We start from the raw sequence: 24,905 nt of genomic DNA, 5'->3' as shown, positions 1-24,905 counted from the left end.
AATGTGTGAGTAGCCTTGTTTCTTTGTTGAAAGGCTGTGAAAGTGAATTTCATTCCTAATGCTCTTTCAATTAATACATGTAGGCTTCATGGTTGTTCAGTGTTTACCAGAAGTGTAACGTACCACCCACCATGAAATTCACATTGAAATTTCTTTTACTTATTTTTGTGCCGTTTTTGTCTTTAAATGCATATATTTTTTAAATGTCATTCAGTGGGGAGGGAATTAATCTATGGTGATGCAGAGATATTTTAAGGTTTTTCAAACAAAAGAAAAAGAACTTGACCAAATGTATAATATTTGATATTCAAATTAATATTAGTGGTAAAGTCCTTTATATAACTAAACTGACATAAAGCATCAATAATAACCCCTCCAATCATAATCATAACGGGTAGGCCAAGAACTTGTATCTACTTGCAGACGTCGTTAGGTGGCGCAGTAGTTACGAGGTGAGCGCACCGCCTCACCGTGGAGGCATCAAGCGGTCACAGACGTGGTTAATTTAATATGATAAAGTTATGAGAAGCACGCACAGTTATTGCCAATGTCAACGACTTTAACAGTGATTGTATGTATTTAATGTTTCTGCTCTGATAAATGTGCAGATTTCTCTTGAAAAATTGAACCAATGACTCATATCAACTTTCACTGATGGATTGTTTTTAGATACTCCTGCAAAGTAATTTGCGTGGGCTCTGTAGACTTACACAATTTCTTGATGAAAGTCATTATAAGATAATTAGACTGCGTGCGTGTGTGTGTATGCGCGCGCCTTCACTAGACATTATCATTTCAGATCGCCTCTTCTGTATGCCAAATGAACTTATTTACAGCGGGTTTTTATGGTGTGATTTTGGAGTAAAAGAGGTGAAAGAGATGAATGCTTGAGGCGTTCCGTCAGTCGGAGTCACTCCAGTCCTACACCTACACCTACCTGCCTGCTCACCGGCTGGGGATCCGATAAGGGACCGAGCGCACAAGTGTGGAGGAAAGGGGTGTGGAGAATAGGAGTCGAACTGCAGAGAGGGAGTAAGGGAAGAGACACCGAGGGAGGGGAAAAGGTCAGGGACACGGGGGGGTTCATCGCACTGCCAGAAATAAGGAGAGTGTCTACACAAACGATTTGGCAGACGAAACCAAGGAAACGAAGAGAAATAAACCGGCAACCCCCGCTCTCCAACGCTCATATTTTCGCGCGGATTAGTGTGGATTTTTTTTTTTTTTTTTTACCCACTTTGAACCCTTTCCCCCCTCCAGGGACAGGTATTGTGTTTAGGTGAATTCCAGGTGACGCGGAGTGAATTTTGGACCGTGCGTAATCTGGGGAGTTTATTGCCACGCTGCGTCCAGGATGCGCGTCTGTCCGCTGCTGATCGTCCTCTGTCTGCTGTGCGCCGGACGCGCTCAAAAGTTCTCCGCACTCACGGTATGAAGAGCCGCACAACTTCCAGATTGTCTCTTGCACTATCGCGTCCCTACAAGGTGCCTTGGATTGTGAATGAAATGCTTTGTGCGTCCCGCGTGTCTTTACAGGATGATCGCAATCTGTCAGATTCAATTTCAACAGCAGATATTAAAAAAGAAATCACTTTCCTTCAAATAATTTATACTCAGATAGATGTTTGCAATCCATCATACCTGCTTTCTTCCCCACAGAGTGAGCAGTTTTGTTGAAACTGTCAGTATTCCCTGTTTTCTGTGGGAAGCGTTTGTCTCAGGGTCTCTGCACAGTGTGTCAGTGCTGCTGGCTTGCCTGTGAGGAGATGACTGATCTGTTAGCGGCACCTCTGTGGTTTGTTTTTAGTGCCTCATCTACACTGCCAGCTCCGCGGTTCATCTCCCTCTCCGTCCTGTGTTGTTCCTGAGGCCCTACAGAGACTAAGCTGCAAGTGTCATCAGGTCTGCTCACTCAAAGCAAAGAGAGCATTATTTATAGCCTCAGGTCTGCAGCGTGTAGACGATTTTATATCAGAATGGATGTGAGTGATGTGAATCTGGAGAAGAATTCCATGTCCATGATCAAGTACAGTGCTAGAGGAGGATTAATAGAGAGCGGAATGTGCACTGTCAGAGGCTTCCCCCTTGATTTAGAGGTTGATGTGACGGCTGAAGGCCTCAGTATACTTCCCCGTCGCCGCTACGTCGTTCCTACGACGTAGACGTCGTAGCCCTACGACGGGCTACGTCGGGCTACGTCGGGGCTTGACGTGCGCCTCCCGAAATTTGTGACTTCGCGTCGTTTCGACGCGTGGTGACGTGAACGTCGAGGGCTGTGATTGGTCCGCTTTCGCGTTGTTTATAGAATAAAGTAGAACTCACCCGGAAAACTTTTCTGATCCGAACAGTGCTTCGGGAGAAATTGAGATCCAAAATTGAGCGACGCACATCCCTATACTGTTAGCAGTGTTAGCACTGTTAGCAGACGGGGCTACGTGTATAGCCGCTCCGAAAACGGCTTTAATCGTCCAAAAGCTCATTAGTTTCACCAATATTTCATCACGGTCTGCTCAGCCTCTCCTCCACCACAGCCCGGTGTCACCAGATATGTCATATATACAGATATATGTTCGGTAAATGCACGCGTGTCTAGATACGTACGTCTAGAAATCTTTGTCTATAGATCTATGTCTAGGTAAAGCCGGAGCTACGGAAGCCGCATTGTTGTTGTGACTGCTCGCGGCTTGGCAGAGGAGGGCGTTCCCTTGACGCAGGAGCAAGATATGTTCAGTAGCGGCGTAGGGTTGTCGGCGTAGGAACGCCGTGGCGGCGACGGGGGAGTATACTGAGGCCTTGACTCCCCCACCACCATTATTTATGGGTGAGGCAAAGATGCCTTAGTATCCAATTGGAAACAAATGGCCATGAGTTGTTAACCTGCAGGTGAAGGGTCGGGGATCTTTTCTCCCTGACGGCACTATGGAGTTGTGGAATGTGGGAGGAAGCGTTACACTGAGCAGATGATCCCCTGCATTGATGCACACAGATACGCACACCAAGTGTACAGATACGGTGTGTAATGAGTCTTTCTTTATGGGTGTCATGAGCGGTAACATTCAGCGAGCAGTTACAAGAAAGGTGAATCAGGTGGAGCTGTGTGTAAGGAGATTTCAGGAATTAAAATTTCTTCACTTCACTGCGTGTTCTGTGGTGAATTAGTGTGTGTCATACCTCCCCTCTGTGGTTTATTAGGCCGTCTGTATTGCAATAGCACATGGAGCGCTGGACTTCCTTTTGTGAGTGATTAATGGCTTATTGTTGGAGTGACACAGGAGAGTTCATTGTTGGTTTCAAGAAAATGCATCCATGTGATATTTTGTGCATATTTGAGGTTGGACAGGCAGTTAAATATATGGGACACTTGCCCAGGTTATTCATGAGGCAGACTTTTCCATGGTTTATGTAAGTATGAAATAGTGTGTGAAAAGTTGAGGGCACATAGACCATTTGCTGCCTCTTTTTTCAAATCCGTATGTATAAATTTTACTCTGACATATGGGCTCCATCGCCTGCTGGGTTTTCATAAAATTGTGCACCTGCCCAGAGGAGTCTTTATTACATGATCCCATGTGCCTTTCCACTGCACCTCTTTGAGCAAATTTCACTACAATAAAATGCCTTTTCCTTTGATTGAGTTAGTAGACTGGTTAACGGCTGACACTTTCTTCCCTCTCCACCACCCTGGAAACTAATGATCCCCTTTGCATCGTCGCATCTGCACAGGAAAACTCCCGCCAAGGCCATTTAACACGTTTGCTACGGCTCTCAGCTGGGGCCCCCATTGACCCTGCGAGGCTGTGGTGTGAGGGGCCCCTCGGGGTGCTGGAAGCAGGGGCCTCCCAGCCCAGAAGGCCCTTATCAGTCTACAATGTGCTCTCTGCTGGAAGCTCGCCTCCTTCATACTCCATTCAGTCCCACAATGCTGCAGAGCCTGGGGGAGGTAATAGGATTTGATTTGTATGCTGGTTGCTCTCGAAAAAAAAAAAAAAAAAAATTTCCTTTACACTCCGCCCGTCTCGCCCTTTCTCGCCGCCTCTTGTTCTTTCGCCAACCTCTTGCATTATTATTTGAGCAGATGCAAAAAACATCTTCCAAGAGAAATCCCACAAAGAAAAAAAAAAAAGGAAGAAAGCTTGAAAGGAAATAGAGCAAAATCAAGAGAAAAGACAAACAGAGAAAGTGAGAGCCAGCTGCCTGGAAGTAGACAAGAGACGGATTTGTGCAATAAATGGATTTGAGTCACAATATGTGTTCTGTCTTGTATGAGTCTCCTTTTATGATAAATCACGGTGGAAGCCATCCATCATTCCCCACTATATGCCGCTGTGCATGATGGTGGCGCTGACTTAGAGAGGCTGGAATGAGACATCAGGGGAGTGTCAGGGCTCGGCCTCAACCTCAGCCATCCATCACCACCGGCCGAACACGGAGATCGGCAGCAGACGGCAGCTACCATTAGGTGTGCACAGGAGGAGGAGGAGGTCCTCGACACACCATTAGTCTCTGGAGATTCTTCCTCTCACTTGCTTTCACATCTTATTTGCACTCCTCTTTCGATGTGGCCAACTGTGACTCTGAGATGAATACTTGGATGTTTGATAGTGAATCTGGGTGGTTGATTTCATGGGTGGTTGATTTCATGGCCAACTGTGTTTGTCCATGCTGCTTTTTTGGAGCTCAACCGTGACCTCGCAGGGACTTGGCGCTCCGCTGTGCGCTTTATAGCGGACATCTAGCAGGATGCTGGGAACACTGAATGACTCTGTTTGGGTTGTCAATCTCTTTTTTGGCAAAGACTGGTGCTGATACTGCTGGTTCAGCCTGAGCACTGGCCCAACCAGCACGAGTCGTAGTGACTGCTAGCAGGTCGCCAACAAACACGTCTGTATACACCCAGGAATGATCATTCTAACATCCTTGTGTGAAAAAGTGAGAGTAAAAGCGGATCATGGGAAGTCCTGATGTCTGCAAAAGTCCTGCCAAACTGGTGTGTGAAGACAAAAGGCAGGGGAGGGTAGGAGGTTCCATTAAAACAACCGTAGTTAAATACAAGAATGCAATTAAGCAATCTGTTTCTGCAGCCACTTCAAAAGAAAAGAACATTCATTTTGACCCTTGAATCAGAGAAAGAGAAGTATCGATGAACTATTATTGCTGCATGTTTTTCCTTATTTCCTTTTGTGTGCCTTTTAACAGTAGTTGGCGAACTGATTTTTGAAGCGGACCGGTGTGGCATTTGTTTGGAACCATTTGAGTAAATAAAGAAATTCTACTGATACACAGGTGAAATATCAAATGCAAAGAACTAACTTGTGGAATCCCCAAAAAAGGGATGTGAAAAATGTTCTCCTCTTGTTGTAGGCTGTAGGTTAAAAGGTTCAACCATACCATTAGAGAGACTGAGGTCTTTTCACTGGTTTCATATTTGTTGGTATTTCTTCTTTGATATTTCAAAGGAACAATTTCCTCACCATTCAGTCATGAATGATGAGAGTACATAGCCTGTAGCTATTAAGTAAACATCTCTCTTGATAGATTGAACTGCCTTTTCTATTGAGTCAATCTAAGTAAAATAAATAACCAGTCTTTTATATTGGTCACTTTAGCTTAAACAACTTAACACAACTGAACACCAGGTATTCTGTTGTGGTACACAGAACAGGAATAACCTCTAAAATGTGTTCATAGGTTTCCAATTTTGCATGCACAATTCCCAATAACATGAATTACTGCCATGTTTTCAAGTAGTTTTTCATCAATTGCTAAAAAAATTGATACATGTGTAGCATAGATTCCTTGGGGTTTCATTTTATGTCTTAATATGTCTCAATATGGCATTTTTCATATAAGATAATTTTGTTGATTGCTATATATCCACAGGGAATAAAGTCATAACTCTCCTGGTGCGAGTTAGAGGCTTTCTCTAAAGACTTTATGTATAGTCTGTGTCTGTCGTATGTATGTTAAACCTATGCTTTTGCAGTAAAGCTTAGTTTGAAGTCTAAATTCATATTTATAGCATTTATGTTAAATTCAAAAAGTCTATGTTTTCGTAAAATATTCAGTAGTTTCAACTTAATATTTTTTTTCTTTTTAATTGTAGTTTCTTAGAGAAAAGGCATCCCCTTGAACCCACACCCTGAAGCTTTCAGCGCCCCCCAGAGGCCTGCCCCACACTTCGAAATAATAAAATAACCTCCTGGTTTTCACCTGGCCTTATAATTGCAAACAATGTATGTACAGAACATAGACTGATTCTTTGCAGCCTGGTTTTATTTATACTCTTGCAAAGTATCCTAATCAAACTCTCCTAGTCGTAGATTTATCGTCTTCTAATGCTGCCCCAGACACTGTGTCGGTCACCTTTTATAACAGAAAGCAATTTGTAAAAGTTAATGAAGATGTACTTGTATTGAATTGTGTGTGTGTGTGTGTTTAATTCATTGGGTCCAGAAAAGACTCAATCATCCTTCCTACCTTTCACTTTGCGGCTTCTCTTCCGATGTGTTTGAACGGGCCTCCCCTCTCTGATCTACCCACAGGAAGATTTATAAGCAGGGCTTGACAGAGGGGGCTGGATCTCCTCTACTGGCCCAGGGCAACTCTCCCTTCTCTGCCAACCCTCTTCCAGGTGCATGTAGCCCTGCAGCCCTGCTTGCCTGAACGCAGGGGGCTGGGTGCTGCCAGCAAGCCTCATCTCTCACTTCATTTGTAAGATGTCAGACACAACAAATTTTTCTTATTGGTGATTATCCCGCCTTCATTCTGGATTTTTTTTTTTCTGGGTCTGTATCTCAAAGAGTCGTTTCGTTTGATCGCTCACCAAAGACCCTAAAGTGAATGCTTTGATATGGCCGTTTGTACCAAGTGCAGATAGATTGCAGAAAAGAGAAAGTGTGTGTGGATGTTCATGCAACCTTTTGAAAACTGAATAAACATTCCACAAAGACAAAGATCAGAACTGAAAGAGAAACGGCGGTGTTTCATAAATGCAAACATGTCCATTATGGGAGTAGACAAAAAGAGTAGAGAGATATTTATTCTTGGATATGACCAACTGAAAGCAGCACCTGCATCAGCAGAGGGGTTTTTTTCTCTTCCAAAAACGTGAATGAATCACGCAATCTTTATGAAAACGATCTGACTGTAAGCAGCACAAAGCTCCCTGACATCTAGTTTATTCAGTCTCTCATTCATTGTAGCAGACACAGCTTGTTGCCACCCCCCCCCCCCCCCTCCACGCCGCCGCCGCTGCCCATTGTGTGGCCAAGGCGAAGGGGGTTTCATACCACGGTGGCAGATACAATGGTGGCATTGACACAGGTGATCCCATGCATTCAGCCAGGAGTCTCTGTCCTTGTTTCTCTTTTCATGGCTCAGTAAAACATCCTCAGCAGCGATTCCAGGTGAATACCTGTGCAGGTGTTGGCAGACAAAGAAAAGAGGAAGTGTCAGTCAAGTCTCCTGCTGCTGTTTAGACAGAGACAGAGTACGGCTTCACCCTCGCAGGCCTGTCATGATACTGCTTCCTATTTTGGTTCTGTGTATTGTTTTCAAGTGTTGTTTCAAGCTAATGATGATTACCTTCTGATTAACACTGAAATACGGTCCTTGTGCTCTGCACCTGTGTCAGACTGACTGTGGTCATGACATGCTGCTGCCCCCGCAGCAGTCCCAGTGCCTTCCCTTCATAAATCCTATAGGAACCACACCTGTTGTTGTGGAGATTAAAATGTTTTGGTGCAGACCTCAGTGATTCCCAGAAATGGCTCATTTAGCAAATGTTGTCCCCGCTTATCGCCGGCTCTCTACACTTTTTTTTTTTTTTTTTTTCGCAGTTCCTGCGGGTGGATCAGGATAAAGAGTGCAACATGGAATGCAGCGGAGCTCCTCGCAAGCCCCTGTGCGCCTCAGACGGCAGGACCTTCACGTCTCGCTGCGAGTTCCTGCGAGCCAAGTGCCGCGACCCCCAGCTGGAGGTCATCCGAGGGCCATGCAAAGGTCAGGTCATGAGTCACGCTTCATCGCCGCCTGATGCTCTCAAATGCGCAGAGGGGGGTCACAGTAGAAGCTTGTGGGTTAAATTCATTTCGACATAATTGATTCTTTGAGTGCTGGGCAGGCAAGTGGGGTTGACATAGTGGGAGCGGGTGCAGAGGGGGTTCACCCCGTCCTGGCAGCTTTTATTATTTCACGCCATTTGCCTGTTTTAGGGAGTATCAGCAAATTCAGTTTCAGTGGAGTTGGTGTGTTTCTTTCATCGGAAATGCTTCACAACTTCGTGGGACCAACAACTTCTTCTTTATTGTTAGATGGCTGCAGCACGTAGGAGCCATGTTAATATGCAGCAACAAGGACCTCTGAAACAAATTGCCTGACAAGAATTAATGGTCTCATTTTCATGATACTAGATGTGAAGCCCTACATACACTATGAACAGAGGACCAAGGATGAAAAGGAAAAAAAGAGGAGAGCCAGGGAGGTCAGACATCTCACAAACTCCTTCATTGTTTGCTGATGTTGGAAGGAAGAGCCCGTACACCCCAATGCTTCTGCCCCGAACCCTCTCACCCCCGCCCCGCTCACTAACTCTATACTCCTAGTTCATCGCTCTACAGACTGGGGACAATGCCCCATTCTTACCACATTACAACATTAGACCAGTAATGCAGGGAATGTGAGCATAAAGGTTTGCTTAAAAAAGAAGTTTCGTATGATGGAAAAGCATTCCGCGATTTTATGCCCGTGCTGGGTTTCCATGGCAGCGTCTCTAAGCGGACATCTGGATGTGGCGTGGACAGCGCCCGGGACGCAGAATAGAGGATTCCAACCAGGAAGCTGAAAGGGACGAGAGTCCATGAAAGTCGTATTGTAAGCGTCAATAACATGGAGTCTATAAGAGTTCGGACCCCCCTCTGCTTCTGGACGGGCGAAGTGAAAGACACAGCGGCAGCAACCAAAGTCAGTGGCCGAAATAAAGCAGAGCGCTGCACTGGCCCTTAGAAGCACAGAGATGGGATTGTGTTTAAGGATGGCGAGAGTGGCACCACATTTGTTTTCTATCACCGTGCTCAGATGATTCAAGTGTCCTGTCATTTTTTCCAGTCAGCTTTTCGGTCGGAGCCCCCTGGAGAAAGACGATGGTTTGGGGTTTTTCCACTGCTGCTAACTTTAGAGCTCCTCAGCTCACTGTTTTCCTCTATCCGGAACATCCAGCGTCTTGCCCCCGTCTCATCCCCACTGTCACTGACACACACACACCAGACTGAGGGAAACCAGTGCAAATTCCCCCGCGTGTATCTAACGGAGAGTCTTTTTGTGAGCCATGCCAGCGACATGCGGCCTGGTGACCATAGTGGTGAGCGTTTTTTAAGCTCCACATGAGTCATTGTGTTAATGTGATTTGAACCTGCCCGCCAGACGAGCGCTGAGCGGCAGCTGAAGTGTCACGCCGAGTTACCGTCAAAATCCCGGCAGTCGCTGAGAGTTTGCACAGCTGGCACTGTTGGCCAGGTGAAGTGAAGGAGCTGCGGAATGAAGATGAGCTGCGGATTTGACTCGGAGATGTGAAAACACTTGAGATGCGCACAGGTGAAAAGTTGATGACCCACACTTATGTCAACAAGCACTCTGAAGGGGGCAACAGCACGGGCTGAGCCTCATAGACAGTTGCGGTTTAGGAGGAGAGTAACAGACTGAGACATTAAGGAAGGGTCAGGTTTTCCTCGTGCATCAGCCCTTTTCGTTGGTGACTGGAATGTTCTACAGGAGCAGCACGAGTCACCCCGCTCGGTAATGGCTTTACCACCAGGCGCTCTGCAGGCCTGCCTGGCCTGCACCTAATAGGAGACTGGGGTGTTGGTTTTTATCCCAGCCGCACAAGTATCCACCGCTTCCGTCTTGAATCATTTCCTCCTCGTCTCTCTCTCTCTCTCTCTGCGTTTTTCTTTCATCATCCCTCATCATTTGCGAGATTCCACATCTCCTTCTGACTTTTTAAGTAGGTTGGTTTGGTAGTTGTGCAGCCATAAGAAAATACTTGAGCTGCGGCTTGAGTTACGGATCTCTGTGATGTCTAGTGATTTCTGGTGATTTGTGGTGCTTCCTCAGATACATCCAGATGTGTAGCAGAGAAGAAGTACACAGAGCAGCAGGCCAAGAAGCTCTTCCCGCAGGTTTTTGTGCCTGTATGCAACCCTGATGGCACGTACAGCGAGGTAACAACACTCCCAGCAGAAAATATACTTGGTTTGACTTTGAGGCAGAGAACTCAACAAAAGAAGCCGCAGCTTATAACTCTTTCAAAACGACAGTAAATATTTAGCAAGAATTTCGCTTTTCTTATGCACAATCGTAATTGAAAACAATTTTTGACACTGTTGTTTTAGTTTTTAGTTACAAATGCAACATTGCTGGTTCAGCTTGTCCCGATTCAGTGTTTACGCTCTGTTTCGCAGGTTCAGTGTCACAGCTACACTGGATACTGCTGGTGTGTCACCCCCAATGGCCGACCCATCAGCGGCTCAGCTGTGGCCAATAAAAAACCCCGATGCCAAGGTGTGTGAAGCGCCAGCAACCCATCCTAAAACAGGCAACTTGCAATACTCTGCAGTTAAGCATATTGTGTTTGCAGGTCCCTACTGTAGAAAAGGCGTCTCATTTTGTAACGTGCTTGGACGAAGATATTCGCTCTCTGTAATTTCATGAAGCAATGATGATAAATTGAAATCTGCACAGTAAATTGCAGCATTTGGTGCTTTTTGGTGGGGGGCAGTCCTCGGTCCTGTGGGAGAGTGGTCAGTGCATGGACAGATGGCCGCAGGCTCTGAGGGCCACCCGAGGACTGAGCGTTGCTCAAGGCACAAGGGCTGCGGTGTAAATACGCCGAGGAGAAAATCAGCACTGCAGAGTTGAGCAACAAAGTTTAACTGTAAGGAATGCGTGTGTTCTTGGAGAATAGTGTTTTCCAAACAATCAAATAACCAGTGCCACATGTCTCCCAGTGCATCTCTGTGGGGCTGCCTCAGAGGCTGCTGCTGTGTCAATAGAATTCCTGCTCCGGAGCACAACTACTATTTATACTGCAGCTACCATCTGTAATCTAATCACTGCTGTGCATCAGAGATTTATATATGTGATAGTAAATAAATGGAAATGTGATGGTAATTACCTAAAATTAACATGCAGTTTGTAAGTGACTGATGTAATTAGAAGCAAATTAACATTTAAAAAAAAAGTCTTAAGTTTAATTGTTAGTTTTAATCGTTTGTTTTGTAAAACACCTAGAGACAAAACGCTACTATGCTAATGATTCTAAACCTTTTTTTCTGCTATTGCAGAAGAACCCAGGAGCGTGGTAGCTTTAACAGTGAATGTGTTGCTTTCCAGGGTCAAAGCAGGAGAGAGCAACTACCAGAGAGCCAGGTAAAGCAGGTGAGACTTTGACTCGAGAAAATGAGCTCTCAGACGCCCATTATATCCTGATAAATGCATGTTGGCTTCTGTGATTGTGCATCTTGCTCGTGTGTGTGCATGTGTGTATGTGCGTGTGTGTATTTGCCTGCATCTGTGCTCGGCGAGTAACCTGTTAAGACTTGCCTTTCTAATATTTAGTCAATTCAAGAGCGCACAAGGAGCCTAAAGGCGTGATATGAAAGCAGTGTTTTTGTTTTTATCAGAAACAAGTTGAAGTTGAAGGAGAGAGTGTGTGGTAAACTTTTATTACCAATAATGGCCTGTTGATTTTACCAGGTAGCCAAAGAGCCAGGAAGGACCAGAATGGAAGAACTGACTTATTTTTTATCTTGAATTCCTCTTCTTCTTTTTTCTTCTTCTCCTCAGTTCTTTTTCAGCCACATTGCTGCAAGATTCAAGGAAATCTTCGTATTTAATCCATCAGTCTTCAAAGCTCTTACATATTGTTTTAATCAATCTTCTCTTCTCTTCCAGATATTGAACCACTAAATTTCTCTGACAACTTTAGAAACTTTCTCTCATCTTTTCACAACACTTTTTTTTTTTTTTTCAATGGATGTGATCTTAACTCTCACGATGAGTCCAATTTGGGTTGTTTCAGATTTTCCCGTGTTTGTGTGTGCATACATTTGCAGAAGAGAAAGTGTGTGTGAATCAGCGCTTGTGTTTGTCACATGAGTTATTCCCGTCAGTGTGACATTTACGTCTGCGCCTCTCCTCCTCTCTGTAAACAGTCTTCGGTATAGTGTCTGCCTGAGCCCCGCCAAGTCATTACACATAGATCAAGTGGGAATGCAAAATCTAAGAGAGGAGGAGGGACGGTGGGAGAGGGAAAGAGGATGGAAAGGGGGTGGAGGGCCGGGTTGTGGTTGAATCTGAACTGGTTGAATAAACAGGGCGGTGAAAAGCAGCATAAACTGAAAGTTTGTGGTGTGCCAGCTCTGAAAATAGCGGTGATTGCATCAATATTTTGATTCAGCAGAATCTCATCAGTACCTAAGTATTTCCCTGCGGTCAATGCTACACTTTTATTATCAGAATATTGGTGGAGTTAGAGCTCCAAATGCTGTGCATTGAATGTTTTTTTTTTTTTTTTGCATCTTGCTTTGACAAATTCATTCACATGCTGGAGTCATGTGCGACTGATGACTGACAAACAGCAGTAAAACTAATGCTGTATGACCACAAATAGCACGGGGGTTTCCTGGCAGATGCTAAAAGAGGTGTTACAGTCATGTAAAAGGCCACAAAGTAAAGATAGATCATTAGTGGTTTATCATAAATCCAAATCATAAATACGCTTCTTCAAATGGCCTTTCCGTCTTGGAAGTGAGCTGAGTAATAACATGTCTGCTTCAGTCACTCAGTCACACTGACTGTGGGTATTTTTATGTACTAACTGTGCTTGGGAAGATGAATGGCTGGCATAGGAAATTTGCTGTAAATGTAAACTTTAGCATTTGTAATGGAAATTCATTGTTACAGAAAAAATGAGTTTTCAGTTCAATCCCTGTTTATGGGACCGTTCATTAGAGACTCACATACCCAACACACAAATGAACAAACCTTCACAATGAGCAGGAGGATTGACCCAACCTGGGGTGAACCACACCTCCAGTGGTGGTTTTACACCCAAAGCGGTTCAAAACCTTCAATTCTGTCTCCCTCCTGCTGCAAATCAAGTCAAACAGACACCAAACAAACATACTGGATCCTCCTGCTGTTAAATGATTAATCTCAGACATGAATACAACTCTTTTTGACCGCCTGATTTCTCTCCAACATTCTCAGAACCTAAATGCAGGGAATGAAAGGATGAAGATGGGCATCGGGGACAGCTCCTCATTTACTACAACTGACCTCCATCTGTTCTCGCTACTATATTGTTGTTCTTTGTTGCCTTACATGAAGCCACAGGATTAAGTGACCACTATATTTACAGTTTTCCTCCTCCTTTCTCCTGCTGTATGTCACCTCACTGTTGTTTCCAGAAACTGAACATCCTCCTTTTGCTCTAATTTGTTCTCCACCCTTCTTGACCGGGCAACGTGCAAATCTCACACAATGGAGTGTTTTTTCTAAATTAGCTTACTCTCGTAATTGTAGTCTCCTTGCAAATATTCTCCATTCTAAATGCAGATGAGACCGGCCTAGTGGTGGATCCGCACCCTCCCGCAGACGAAGAAGGTGAGAGTTTTGGCTTTTTTTTTTTTTTTTCTTCCTCTTCAGAAGTTACAAAATGTTTGATAGTGCACGCTGTGTTTACCGAGACAGGCTGACTCGAAAGCAAAGTCTCAAAACGTCCTTAAAAGGGAAGAAAGGAGTCTGCGTACGAGGCAGTTACAGCACCGTGCCTCAATAAAAAAGTCACCGGGGAAAATGTGATTGTAAAACAGTTTTTATAATGATAAGATGAGCAACGTTGGATGTAAACATTGAAGGAATGCTGAGGCCATGTTCAGGCTGTGAATAGTAGTGGAGCAAACCTGCTGATTTGGCTCATATGGGGCTTAGATTTGTTGATACGGTATTTGTTGGAACAGCACATAAAACACAAAATCCCTTTTATTCAAATAAGACCTGGACCTTTCATGTGTTCCCTTGATTCTTCATAAGAATTATCTTCCCAGTTGTGATGCTTTTGCGTTGTGACCTCTGTTTTAAAGCAGATAATCTGATTCACATCACTCTAGTGACAGCATGGAGTGACTCAGGTCAACATCGCAAGCTTTCAGAGTTAGTGCCACGATGAACATTATCTGAAAAATCTCCCTTTTTCTCGTCATCTTCTGTCTCAATTTTGTCTCTGCAAAACTTCCTTTTAAACAACAAAAAGGAAAACTTTCCATGCACTCATGTTTCATTTTTGGATGACAACTCAGTCACGTGTGACATCCTGTTATTTTCACATATCAGGGCTCTGGCCAGTTCACGCTGGGCTCTGGTATAAGTCTCATTTAAAAATAATGATAACAGCCCCATAGAAAATAAATACAACTCCTAATTTAGCATTGAACCCGACAGCCTCAGCTTAGCCCTTGAAGACACTCAAAATACTTGGAAAAGGAAAATTGCAATTCCAGATTGTAATTAAAGTATATTTCAAGGCTCTCAAGTGTGAATAAACACACCAATGTGACATTTGTATGGAACAAAATCTGTTACAAAGCTTTAAGCTGACCAGACTGACAATTTCCATTTCCAGCATAAAAAGTTCCCTAATTTGGATAAATTTCCAACTGGATTCCAAGTTAAAGATTGACAGCAGAAGACTTTTTTTTTTTTTTTTTTTTTTTAGAAAAGAAGAAAAGCATAGTAGCACCTACCTCGATGCTTAGGAAATCCATTCAAACAGTTTTTTGTTGTTATTGTTATTTATTAATTTGAATGAAACAACAACAAAAAAAAAAAAGAAAAAGAAAAACAACGCCAAAGTTACCAAAAAGAGAAAGGAAAGGTCTCTTGTTGAATGAAACTCTGCTACTGTTTTCGGTTAACTTGAGTCCCTGAGGCTTCAAGTGACAATTAGAAGGAAGCAGTAAATACACAGACATTGTGTAATGGAAGAAGAAGTATATGGGAGTCATTAAATCATTGATTTCCAAATGGAAAACCAAGACTTTTTTCACAGTCAATGGAACATACAGTTGTATTTCAGTATTTTTGTTAGACAGTTTTCTCTTAGGAATGTATGATAGAGTGCTAATTGATTAATGAGGCTACTTGTGACGTGTTGTGACTTAACTACTCTTCCATTCAAACATTTTATCTCTGGTCTCAGCTGCCACTGGCAATTTATTGCCCGTATCCGTTTCAGCAGCATGAGTTATGATAACCTTGATGTGCGTTTTACAGACTGTGAGTTTTGGAAACACGAGGTTTGGCTCAGATGATGTACAAGTGTGTTTTCGATTGAAGCCAATAAAGCCGTCTCTCCGTGATTTCTTTCAGATATCATTTCCCAGTACCCCACTCTGTGGACGGAGCAGGTCCGCAGCCGACAGAACAATAGAACCAGAGCGCCATGTGAGTTTCAAAGAGCTTAATGATGGCCGATCGGGTGTTTGCAAAACCTCAACTGAAAGCACGCACTGTGTTTTTTTTCCTACTTGTGTGAGCAATCATGGTTTGAGGCTGTTCCTGTCTTTTAAGGACAGATGGTGGGTTGTGAAACCAATACATCTTGGTGTTGGAGTGCGTCAGGCTTTGAGGATCTGCCTCTTGGTGGTTCTTCGCATTGCAACCTAACTGTAATTATCTGCACATGGCACAAGCCAAGTATCTCTTATTGATCTGGCTGCTCTGAGTTGCTCTTTTTTTTTCCATGCGTGCATGTTGATTTGCTATACCAGCTACCTCTTTGATCCTTGGGAGACTTTGCTGTTTTTCAGTCTGAAACTATTCTATTTTTAGGAGCGCAGACAGACGGCAACCCTCTGTGCATGTGTTCATTTTTGTGTGAATCTTATTATCATAATTTACTACCAATAAAAAGCCCGAGAAATGCAACATTGATGGTTTTGATTACCATGCTCCCTTTGAGGTATTGGGGTGGGGAAACAAAGCTGCCCCAACAAAGAGGGCCCATACGGAGGAAGTGGAGCGAAGAGAGTCGGTTGAGAAATCGGGGAGGCATTTCATTCAACCTCTTTTGTGTGGGTAAAGATCTGTAATGAAAATAAACAAAGAAGAGGGATATCCATAATCTAGCAAAAGCTTCCGAGCCTTGAGGGGAGTGCTGAGGAGAGAGAGAGAGGGAGAGAGAGAGAGAGAGAGAGAGAGAGAGAGAGAGAGAGAGAGAGAGAGAGAGAGAGAGAGAGAGAGAGAGAGAGAGAGAGAGAGGCTGGTGGTGATGAAAGAGCTCAAGGCCAGAGGAGCTCTGCTTCCATTCAGCAGTTCAATGCTCAGATATCTACCGAAGAAAGCATCGGAAAAAAAGTCTGATTAGATCCTGCTGAGGCTCTGCAGAATCTGAAATCTCTCTTCCATCGCAGTTTCTGCATGTATGAATAAAAGAACAAAAGGCCTATGCAGAAAACAAAGATCCCTACTCATCTACAGTATTCCACAGTAGTGTTCCAGAGTGTGTGTTTGTGTGTGTGTGTGTGTGTGTGTGTGTGTTTCAACACGAAAAATGACCAGTGTCCTGCCTTTGTCTTGTCTGTTTCTCTCCATGTCACACACATCCTCAGAGAGCAGTCAAGTGTCCAAATATTTACTTAACTTGGGGCATAGGGAGCTATACTCAGTCATTAGCCTGTTAATGTCCATGAACAGTGCCACGGGGGGTGGGGGGTGGGGGGGGGGGGGGGGGGGGGGGGGGGGGGGTGATACAGCAAGCCATACACACACAAGTGCTCAAAGCACTCGAACTCCACCCTTTTTTTGTCTCTCTCCTCCTCCCTCTTCTGGGGTTGGTTTGAATCAGTGGTCGTGTTCTATGAGACAGCAGAAAAATGTCCTTCACTTTTGTTTAAGAAAAAATCTAATGTTCAGCATGTTGCATGAACTCGACTATGTATCAACTTCAAATCCAACTTAAAAAAACGTCCTTCTGTTCCCCACAGCTTCCCTAGACCACCTAAGTCAATGCAGATTTTTTTTTAACTCCTTGTTCTTCTGTCTCGAGACCAATCCACTGACGCCTTTACCAATCACTGTATGACCTCTGACTCTGTTTTCCAGCTTCATCTTGTGACCAGGAGCAGCAGTCTGCCCAGGAAGAGGCGAGACAGCACAAAAACGACGCCGTATTTGTCCCAGATTGTGCCCAGGGCGGGCTCTACAAGCCAGTCCAGTGCCACCCCTCCACTGGATATTGTTGGTGTGTGTTGGTAGATACCGGGCGTCCGATACCAGGGACCTCCACCAGGTAGGAAAGATCACATGTAGTCCTTCAGCTTACAATCGCTACCTGATTGAAGGCTTCATATCTTACTAGATTTATTCAAACAAACTCAGAAATGTTCTTGGAATTTATTGCTCGGTTCTCTGTGACAGACGACGATGTTGCAACACAAACTTACTCAACTGAAAGACCCTGCTTCTGCTATTTAGTAGTTGCCCCTTGATCAACACTGGGCACAATCTCCCACAAGTGTGGACTTCTGTAGGAATGTAACCATACTGATGTTTTAATGCTTTAAAAAAAATAAATAAGAATGCTGATAAACATCTCCATTGGTTATGGCACAGAGTGACTCAGTGGTGGGGAGAGTGGCAGGTCGGAGGTCAGGCAGGCTGGCAGAGCGGGGCACTGGTACTCTCTCAGTAAGCAGCATGGCTGGGTATCAGATTAACAAGGCTCCAGGCAGAGTGCCAGACTGCACATTAGCACACATATGGAAGCATGGATTTTCTTCCTTGTCTCAGGCCAGCTTTTGGCCCGGAGTCGCACAGCAGCAATTGGGGGCTGTGCTGTCTCTCCGAGGGCGGCCGTGAAAGCTTCCTTGTGTCCCACGCTCCCTGTCTGCCTTTCTTCTTCTATCTCTCTCTTTCTCACTCTGCCTCCCCATGTCGATCCTCATACCAGCCCCAAATCCTTCCCCTTCTTTTTGGATGGGTTTCATAGCCCCTGGTTTGCCACAAAACAATTATTTGAATCCCTGAGATTTAGCTATGAAGCACAATTGGAAAACATGGGATTCCTCTTGAAATTTACAATTATAATCATTTTACTGGCGTAAACAACCGCTTTTACCCACTTCACCTTGAGCAAACTATTATTTTAATTCTTACTTGGGGTATTTTCTGTCACAGATATGAGCAGCCAAAATGTGACGGCAATGCCAGGGCCCACCCAACTAAACCCAAAGACCACTATAGGAGCAGACATCTTCAAGGTAGGTCTCTGAAGACTGGACTCAGTCTCTGTTTTTCCTCTTTGTTCGGACCACACGGTGAAGTGCTTCAGCCGTCGGCCTTCGGCTGGCGCTGCACCTCCAAGGCTGCGATAACAGAGTGTGCAATGCATGAGTGTTTGTGTGTGTCGACATCATTAGCGCTGATGGTCAGGGAAATGCGTGATAAAGAGTTGAGGATTGCCAGATACTACCCTTCAGTGGTCAATAAGCCAGGAGGCCACGGCACAACGGTTGATGATTAATCTTCTCTTGACGTGGGAGATGGAGGACAGCGGGATGAAAGCACAGCGGGGAGGCAGGGTGGAGATAATGGATAATAGGATGCCAGAGACAGGTAGTGATACTAAGACTGATAACAGTGCAGATAACCAAACTAAGAGCAGAAGATCAGCAGTGGGTTGACTTGGTGGATTTAATAACAGGTGGGACTGTGTTTGTCAATGAGAGGTGGGTATTTTCTCACCAACTTGTGAGATTTCTGAGCTTAATGTTTGGATAGAGTGTGTTCACATCAAAGAGGTTCACAAAATTATATGAACTTCTTTATTACTTTAACCCTCTGATGACTGGGACACATGAGTTCATTTTAATGTCAGTACTGTAGATGTCTCAAAAAAATAAGTGAGAGCTTCTGCCCCTTTGTGTGAAATAACTTCGAACTTGAAATGTTTTGACATTCTTCAATATTACTGTGTGTTCCTGATGGTTCATTTAGACAAATACGTGACATTCTGTTGAAAGTGTCTGAATGGACTGTGAAAAAGCCCTGAATTTCACCAGAAAGCTCTGCTGTATTTTTCTTCTTTCTGTTAGTTGATAGGACTAGAATATATGGGTGAATGGGAATTCTGAGAAATTGTGGAATATAAAATTCCATTTTTACTGCAGGCAGATACAAAATTCAAAATACCAGAAATGGAACAGTATCACAATATAGCCAAAGCATTATTTATAACAGAAGGGGTTGTTGGGATCGTCAGATGGGTGAAAAACATTTCACAGAACAGTTCTACCAAATGTCAGTGTGTTATTCTCTCTATGGCCACCAGAAATCTCCATGAATCAGTTTTGGAAGGCACTATTAAGATCTTTTATCTCACGAATTCACCACACAGAAAATGTCAGTTTTTCAGCTCTTTGAGAATCATCCCACCTGTCAGTCCCGTGTCAAAAGGCTTCGTCTGCTCCAAGACTGTCAAAATTAGATCTGCAAATCTCAAGAAAACCGTAATTATGTGTTTTTTAGGTTCTGAACCTGACCCAGGAAACTGCTCATTGTTTCTGCTTTGAAGCTACTCGCCTTGTCCATGAGATTGGGCGTGTTGGCCGGCGTTTGGCTTCACTGTAATGTTTATGGCAAAACAGAGATATGAGACAGTCTTTCCTCGAGGCTATCTGGGGGTTCCTCGTGGAAAAAAAATGTTGGGAATCACTAGCTTCTGAGAACAAATAAAAATTGTACAGACAAAAAAATAAAATGCAAAGCTTTTCTTTTAATCGCGTAGCTTATCCATGTCATAAGACAAATGTCAGGAAGCGCCTGCCTACAATCAAATCACAGTCTAAAGCTGAACAGCACTTGGCAATTTTTTTTTCTTTTTTTTCTTTTTTTTTTTTTTGTGGTTTGGTAAACATGTTAATAATCCAGCAGGACGTGAACAGAGCGACCACTGTTCCCGTCTCATTCGCAACTGTTTATGTAACGCCGTGCCAGGGCAGAGCGGTGCTCGCCACTCGCAGGTGCTGCATTCGGCACGCAGAGCAGCGTTCTGTTTCTTTTTATATAAAACAGACCGATTGACACATAATGCTCTTAGACCGCTATGTGTTGCATGCGCGCGCTTTCCAGTGGCACTGGTGTGCATCATTGCTGTATTACAGACAGATTATTGCAGTTTGTAAGTGTCAGCGCAAAGTGTGAGGTGGGAAACAGCCACAGCTATTCAATGAAAACCATCTTGAGTTTAACTGAGCACCTGCTAAACATATTGCGGCTGAAGAAAAAAACAATATGGGCATTGAGCCGTGCGATCATGAAGGTGCACACATGAGTCTTTCAGTCTAAGCCTGCCCAAAAAATAACAAACTCTTTATCATCAAGCTCCTATTCTAAAAGGTGTCTGGAAGTAGTGACCAGAAAAAAAAGGAGCATCTTGTTTTCTTTATGAGCAACTGCGTCAATGAGTGCAAAGCCTGTCACTGTATGAACCAGGCATAATTATAAGCGTTGCCTTCACGTTGCTGCAGCCCATTTGCTGCTGAAGCGCTGGTGTTGAGAGGTTTATGGGCGAGATGCGAGAAAGGAGCAGCTTGGCCTGAAAGGGGCAGGGAAGGAAAGCTGAGTGTTTGGTTAGCCTTCTCCCCAGACTGGGATCATGGAATAGCATCGGGGCAGGCATTGGGAGCTGTGGCTGTGAGTGCTGACAGGGCTCTGCCCCATGTGGCTCCATAGAAAAACACTGCTTCTTATTGACAGTAACACACAGGCATACACATGTAAACACACACTTTCTTGGCCAATTTTTGAAAGGCTGCAAATATGTGGGGACCTGTGAAAAGTTGGAAGGCTCTTCACTTTTCAATGAGGAAAAGTGAATTCTTTTAGGGCTTTCTGAGCTTGATTTCATCCGCATCTGTCAGACTGTGGAATTACGTAATTGTAATTATTGTGGAAGAGGACAGCAACCATTTACTCCTGCAGCCTTGAACTGAACGGAAAGTAGCCAGACCCAATTTCCTTTGAATGACAGCAGGCGCGTTTGCATCCTGCCCCTCAGCTAAACAGTGTCCAGACAGACAGAACCAGATCTGTCCCGCCCCCCCCGGCACAAACCCTCTCTGCCAAGAGGAAGGGACTGGAGCCTTACCTGATGGCATCGGGACCGTAGACACATTACGATTCCTGTTGCCTTACGGACGCAGCACAAATGCTCTCCATGAAAAACACTAAGCCTCTCCTGCATCCTACAAATCTCTCCTCACTCACCAGCCAGATAAAAACACTTTTCCTTCTGAGGGTGCAATTGTGCAACTGTCTAGACTAATTTACCACACAGGGCTGGGCAAGGTACCAGTTTGGCTATTAACAGATGGGTCAGATATTTTACTAGGATCAGGCCAAGGAAGGCCTCCTAAAACTTAAGTGCAAGTCTGTTCAGCATGTAAAGAAGACTGTGGAACAGTTTGGACATGTGAGTTGTTTCAAACTTGGCTCGCTGCAGACTCGCGAAAAGGTGGAGCAGAGGCTGGGTGTTTACGCCGACGCTGGTCGCCACCTGTTACAGAGGTGCAAAGCATGCTATTATCTCCAGCTCGGGAGAATCTGGCCCCGCAGGCCTGGGCCATAAAAAGAGCAGCAAACTGCGGAGAATTTCTTTTCCACCAGAGGCACAACAGCAGCACAGGGAAGCCGGACTGTGAGAAAGCAGACAGGAACCCGGACTGGAATCTCTCAGGCCTCCGTAGCCTTCAGCTCTCCCAAGGGAAGCGTTGGCCTCTAGACTCCTAAAACTGTACGGCTTAACAGATAATTACTGTCATCAGCGCCGCAGCACCGCCGTTGTCCGTCATTTTATTTTTTCCCGTCATTCTGCATATAATAACGCCTCACCGTTGGCTTCGGGAGGACTGTTAATGATAGATTTTGCTCTATAGGTTTACGGCTGATGACGTCGCCCTGTCAGTCGTCCCGTACAGAAATCCTGCCGCATAGGTTTGCGGTTGTGTCATGATGCATACCTTTAAATCACACGACATGCTAACTAACGATGGGTCTGTCAGGACTGGATTTGGTCTCATTGATGCTTTGGATGACTCTCAGGTGTTGCGTATGCCCAATTGTTCGTACGTACAATGTTCCACAACATCCTCAGTGTCTGCAGCTGTCAAAGCCACTCAGGGGCCTCCAGGATGATTGTCAGGTACCCTCTTCCTTCTCCAGATGAGGGGAGGTCTAACACTTTATGAGAGCAAGTTAAAGACAACTGTGGGAGTCTCGAGTGCATTTTCTTCTCCGTCGCTTTTATATGCTGTTCACCCTGCCTGGTACACAACGTCCCTCCCCCAAACATTTATTAGCCCACCTATGACGGCAGAATTCCACATTGTTGCAATGCTTTTGACTGCAGGATTTTTTTTTTTTCTTTTGTTCAGTGACACGCACACTTATTTATTTCTATATGAACTGGTTAATTCACACTTTCACGCACTCATCCAGGTATCTGTGGTTTATTTTCCAGGCTGTCCTGGGGCAAAGAAAACAGAGTTCCTGACGAGCGTACTCGACGCTCTGTCGACAGACATGGTGCACGCTGTCACAGATCCAGCATCCGCAGGAAGGTATGACATTTGGAAAGAAAGAAGTTCATCTGATATGTTATGCATAATCACACTGATATGCTCTTATCAATATTCTTCAGTAAGGAAGAAATGAAAAAATGTTGAAAATGTTGTACAATGTTATCAAATGTTTGTGGCTTTTAATTGCAGTTGTTAGATTTTTTTTTTTTTTTGGCTTAAACTAAAGTTTTGCTAAACAGCCTATGTGTTTTAAGACGTTATCTTCTTTGAGGGCTGAATTTGCTTTACTGTGTGGGAAATAGACAATCTGTGTGCTGATGAAATTCACCTGTTTAAACTTAAAGTTGAAGTTTTGTTATGTTTAGTCACCAAATCAAGTGATTAGTTTTTAGAAAAGATTCAGATTCAAGTTAAAATTCACATGTTGACATCTGTCATTTAGGATGGCTGAGCCTGACCCCAGTCACACCCTGGAGGAGAGGGTGGTCCACTGGTATTTCAGTCAGCTGGACAAAAACTCCAGCGGGGACATCGGAAAGAAGGAGATCAAGCCTTTCAAACGCTTCCTGCGCAAGAAATCGAAGCCGAAGAAGTGCGTTAAGAAGTTTGTGGAGTACTGCGACATCAGCAATGACAAGGCGCTGTCCCTGCAGGAGCTGATGGGATGCCTCGGCGTGACCAAGGAAGAAGGTGAGCCAAACAACACACCCGAGACATCTGCAAAAAAAATAAAATAATGGTGGGGGGGGGGGTGTTGGAAATAGGAATAAATGTTAATGCTACTAAAAATGGTCCCTTTAAGTCATTTTAATTTTTTTACTTCATTTTGTCTTCCAGGGGCCAAACCAGGCGAGGGTTTACCTCCCAGTAAACTAGTAAGTTGACTGAAGTACAAATACACAATCTTCTAAAAGGTGTACAAAGAAACAAGATATGAAGTGAGAATGTCCTCTCCCCAGAATCCCTCGAAGAAGCAAGGCTAAGATCAACATCTGAGATTTCCCCCTTTCTCGTGGAGAATGTGCCCTCACCAATCGGCAATAACGGAAACCATAGTATTTGCACTTTGTACTTTAAAAGAAAAAAAAATGTAAATTCACTTTGTAGAAATAAGGTATTTAAACAGACTGCTGAATCTGTGAATGATGTAGTTAGCTTTTTATGTTCTGACAAACAAAAGATATTTAACACATACAATGTATGTGCCCTTTGTGTGTCTAAAAAAGTGTACTTTTCAAAGTTGTACAAGTTTTCGTGTCTGACGTTTAATTTTGTGCCCCTTTTGCTCCCATGTTGTTAATACTGCAGCGTATTTAGTTTGCAACACAGTAACAATGACCATACCGTGACTCATGTACTGACCTGTTAAATCCCTTTTCCTGTGCTTTCTAAAGCAGTTTGTGAGAATGTTTTCTTTCTTTTTCTTTTTCTTTTTTCTTTCTTTTTTTTTAAGATTTGTCATAAAAACGTCCTACATGTCTTCATATATTCATGTTTATTAGAAATAAAGATCTCTTTTATACATTTGGCTCCTTGGATGTGCCCCGTATGTCAAAGAAGCTTAAATATGTCTGCAAATTGCCGTTTCGCTCTAATCCAATTAGTGTTCTGTTTTTCCTCTCGTTATATAAATCTTGTAATGTCTTTACCATTTTGTGTTTTCTTGCTGTGTCTTCAATAAAACACCTTGTTGACATGGTCTTTAGGAGCCAAGTATTAGTCATACATAGCAAAGGTCATGTATCATCCTTTTTTCAGACCGTTTGCCAATTCCCCAAAGGCGACATTTCAGAATTGGAAAAACGAATGCTATTCATTTCTGTTTTCATCGGCGATTTCCCCACACAGGCTGAAGACAGACGAACGGGCTAATCTCAGCTGTGCTTCGTATGACTGCACATTAAAAAGAGCATTATATCGGGCAGTGCCTGTGCGTGAACATGTGTATTTGCATAAGGTATACTTACGTCTACACGGCGCATGTAAACTTTAACAGTCAGAGAGTTTTGAATAGATTCTTTGTTGGGAGCAGCATTGAGCTCAAACTGGCCTTGACATATTACACTACTGTACATTGTTCCTGCCTGATTATGTTGGGGCTACTAAGTGGTGAGCCGTGGCTTTTCACACATAAAGTCCTCTATAGGTCTGAGCGACTGACCTCCCACTGACCTGCTCACCCAGGCTTAGCGTCTAATTTATGATTAACACATAAGTCTCCTTTCTGTGATATAATCCAGCCCAATGGTCTGGTTTTAACACCCCGAG

The 24,905-nt window shown here is 44.0% G+C and overlaps 1 protein-coding gene across 2 annotated transcripts; it reads left to right on the top strand.

Annotated features, from left to right (window-relative positions):
* Positions 1 to 993: 993 nt before the first annotated feature.
* smoc2 (SPARC related modular calcium binding 2) lies at positions 994 to 24,159 on the top strand. 2 transcript variants are annotated; one of them, XM_030107338.1, is made up of 13 exons: positions 994 to 1,429; positions 7,839 to 8,001; positions 10,111 to 10,217; positions 10,458 to 10,557; positions 11,389 to 11,424; positions 13,615 to 13,662; positions 15,427 to 15,501; positions 17,161 to 17,347; positions 18,235 to 18,317; positions 22,577 to 22,676; positions 23,080 to 23,327; positions 23,475 to 23,512; positions 23,597 to 24,159. In XM_030107338.1, exons 1-13 carry the CDS (start codon positions 1,355 to 1,357, stop codon positions 23,618 to 23,620), a joined length of 1,284 nt encoding a protein of 427 aa, XP_029963198.1. In that variant the 5' UTR covers positions 994 to 1,354; the 3' UTR covers positions 23,621 to 24,159. The 2 variants fall into 2 exon arrangements, with proteins under 2 accessions (XP_029963198.1, XP_029963197.1); XM_030107337.1 differs by having other exon boundaries at positions 996 to 1,429; positions 11,389 to 11,433.
* The last annotated feature ends 746 nt before the right edge of the window (positions 24,160 to 24,905 follow it).

Source organism: Salarias fasciatus, chromosome 13 (genome assembly GCF_902148845.1).
Source record: "Salarias fasciatus chromosome 13, fSalaFa1.1, whole genome shotgun sequence".
Classification (NCBI taxonomy): domain Eukaryota; kingdom Metazoa; phylum Chordata; class Actinopteri; order Blenniiformes; family Blenniidae; genus Salarias; species Salarias fasciatus.
Note: the sequence above shows the minus strand (reverse complement) of the source record. Positions and strands in the feature narration are given on the sequence as shown.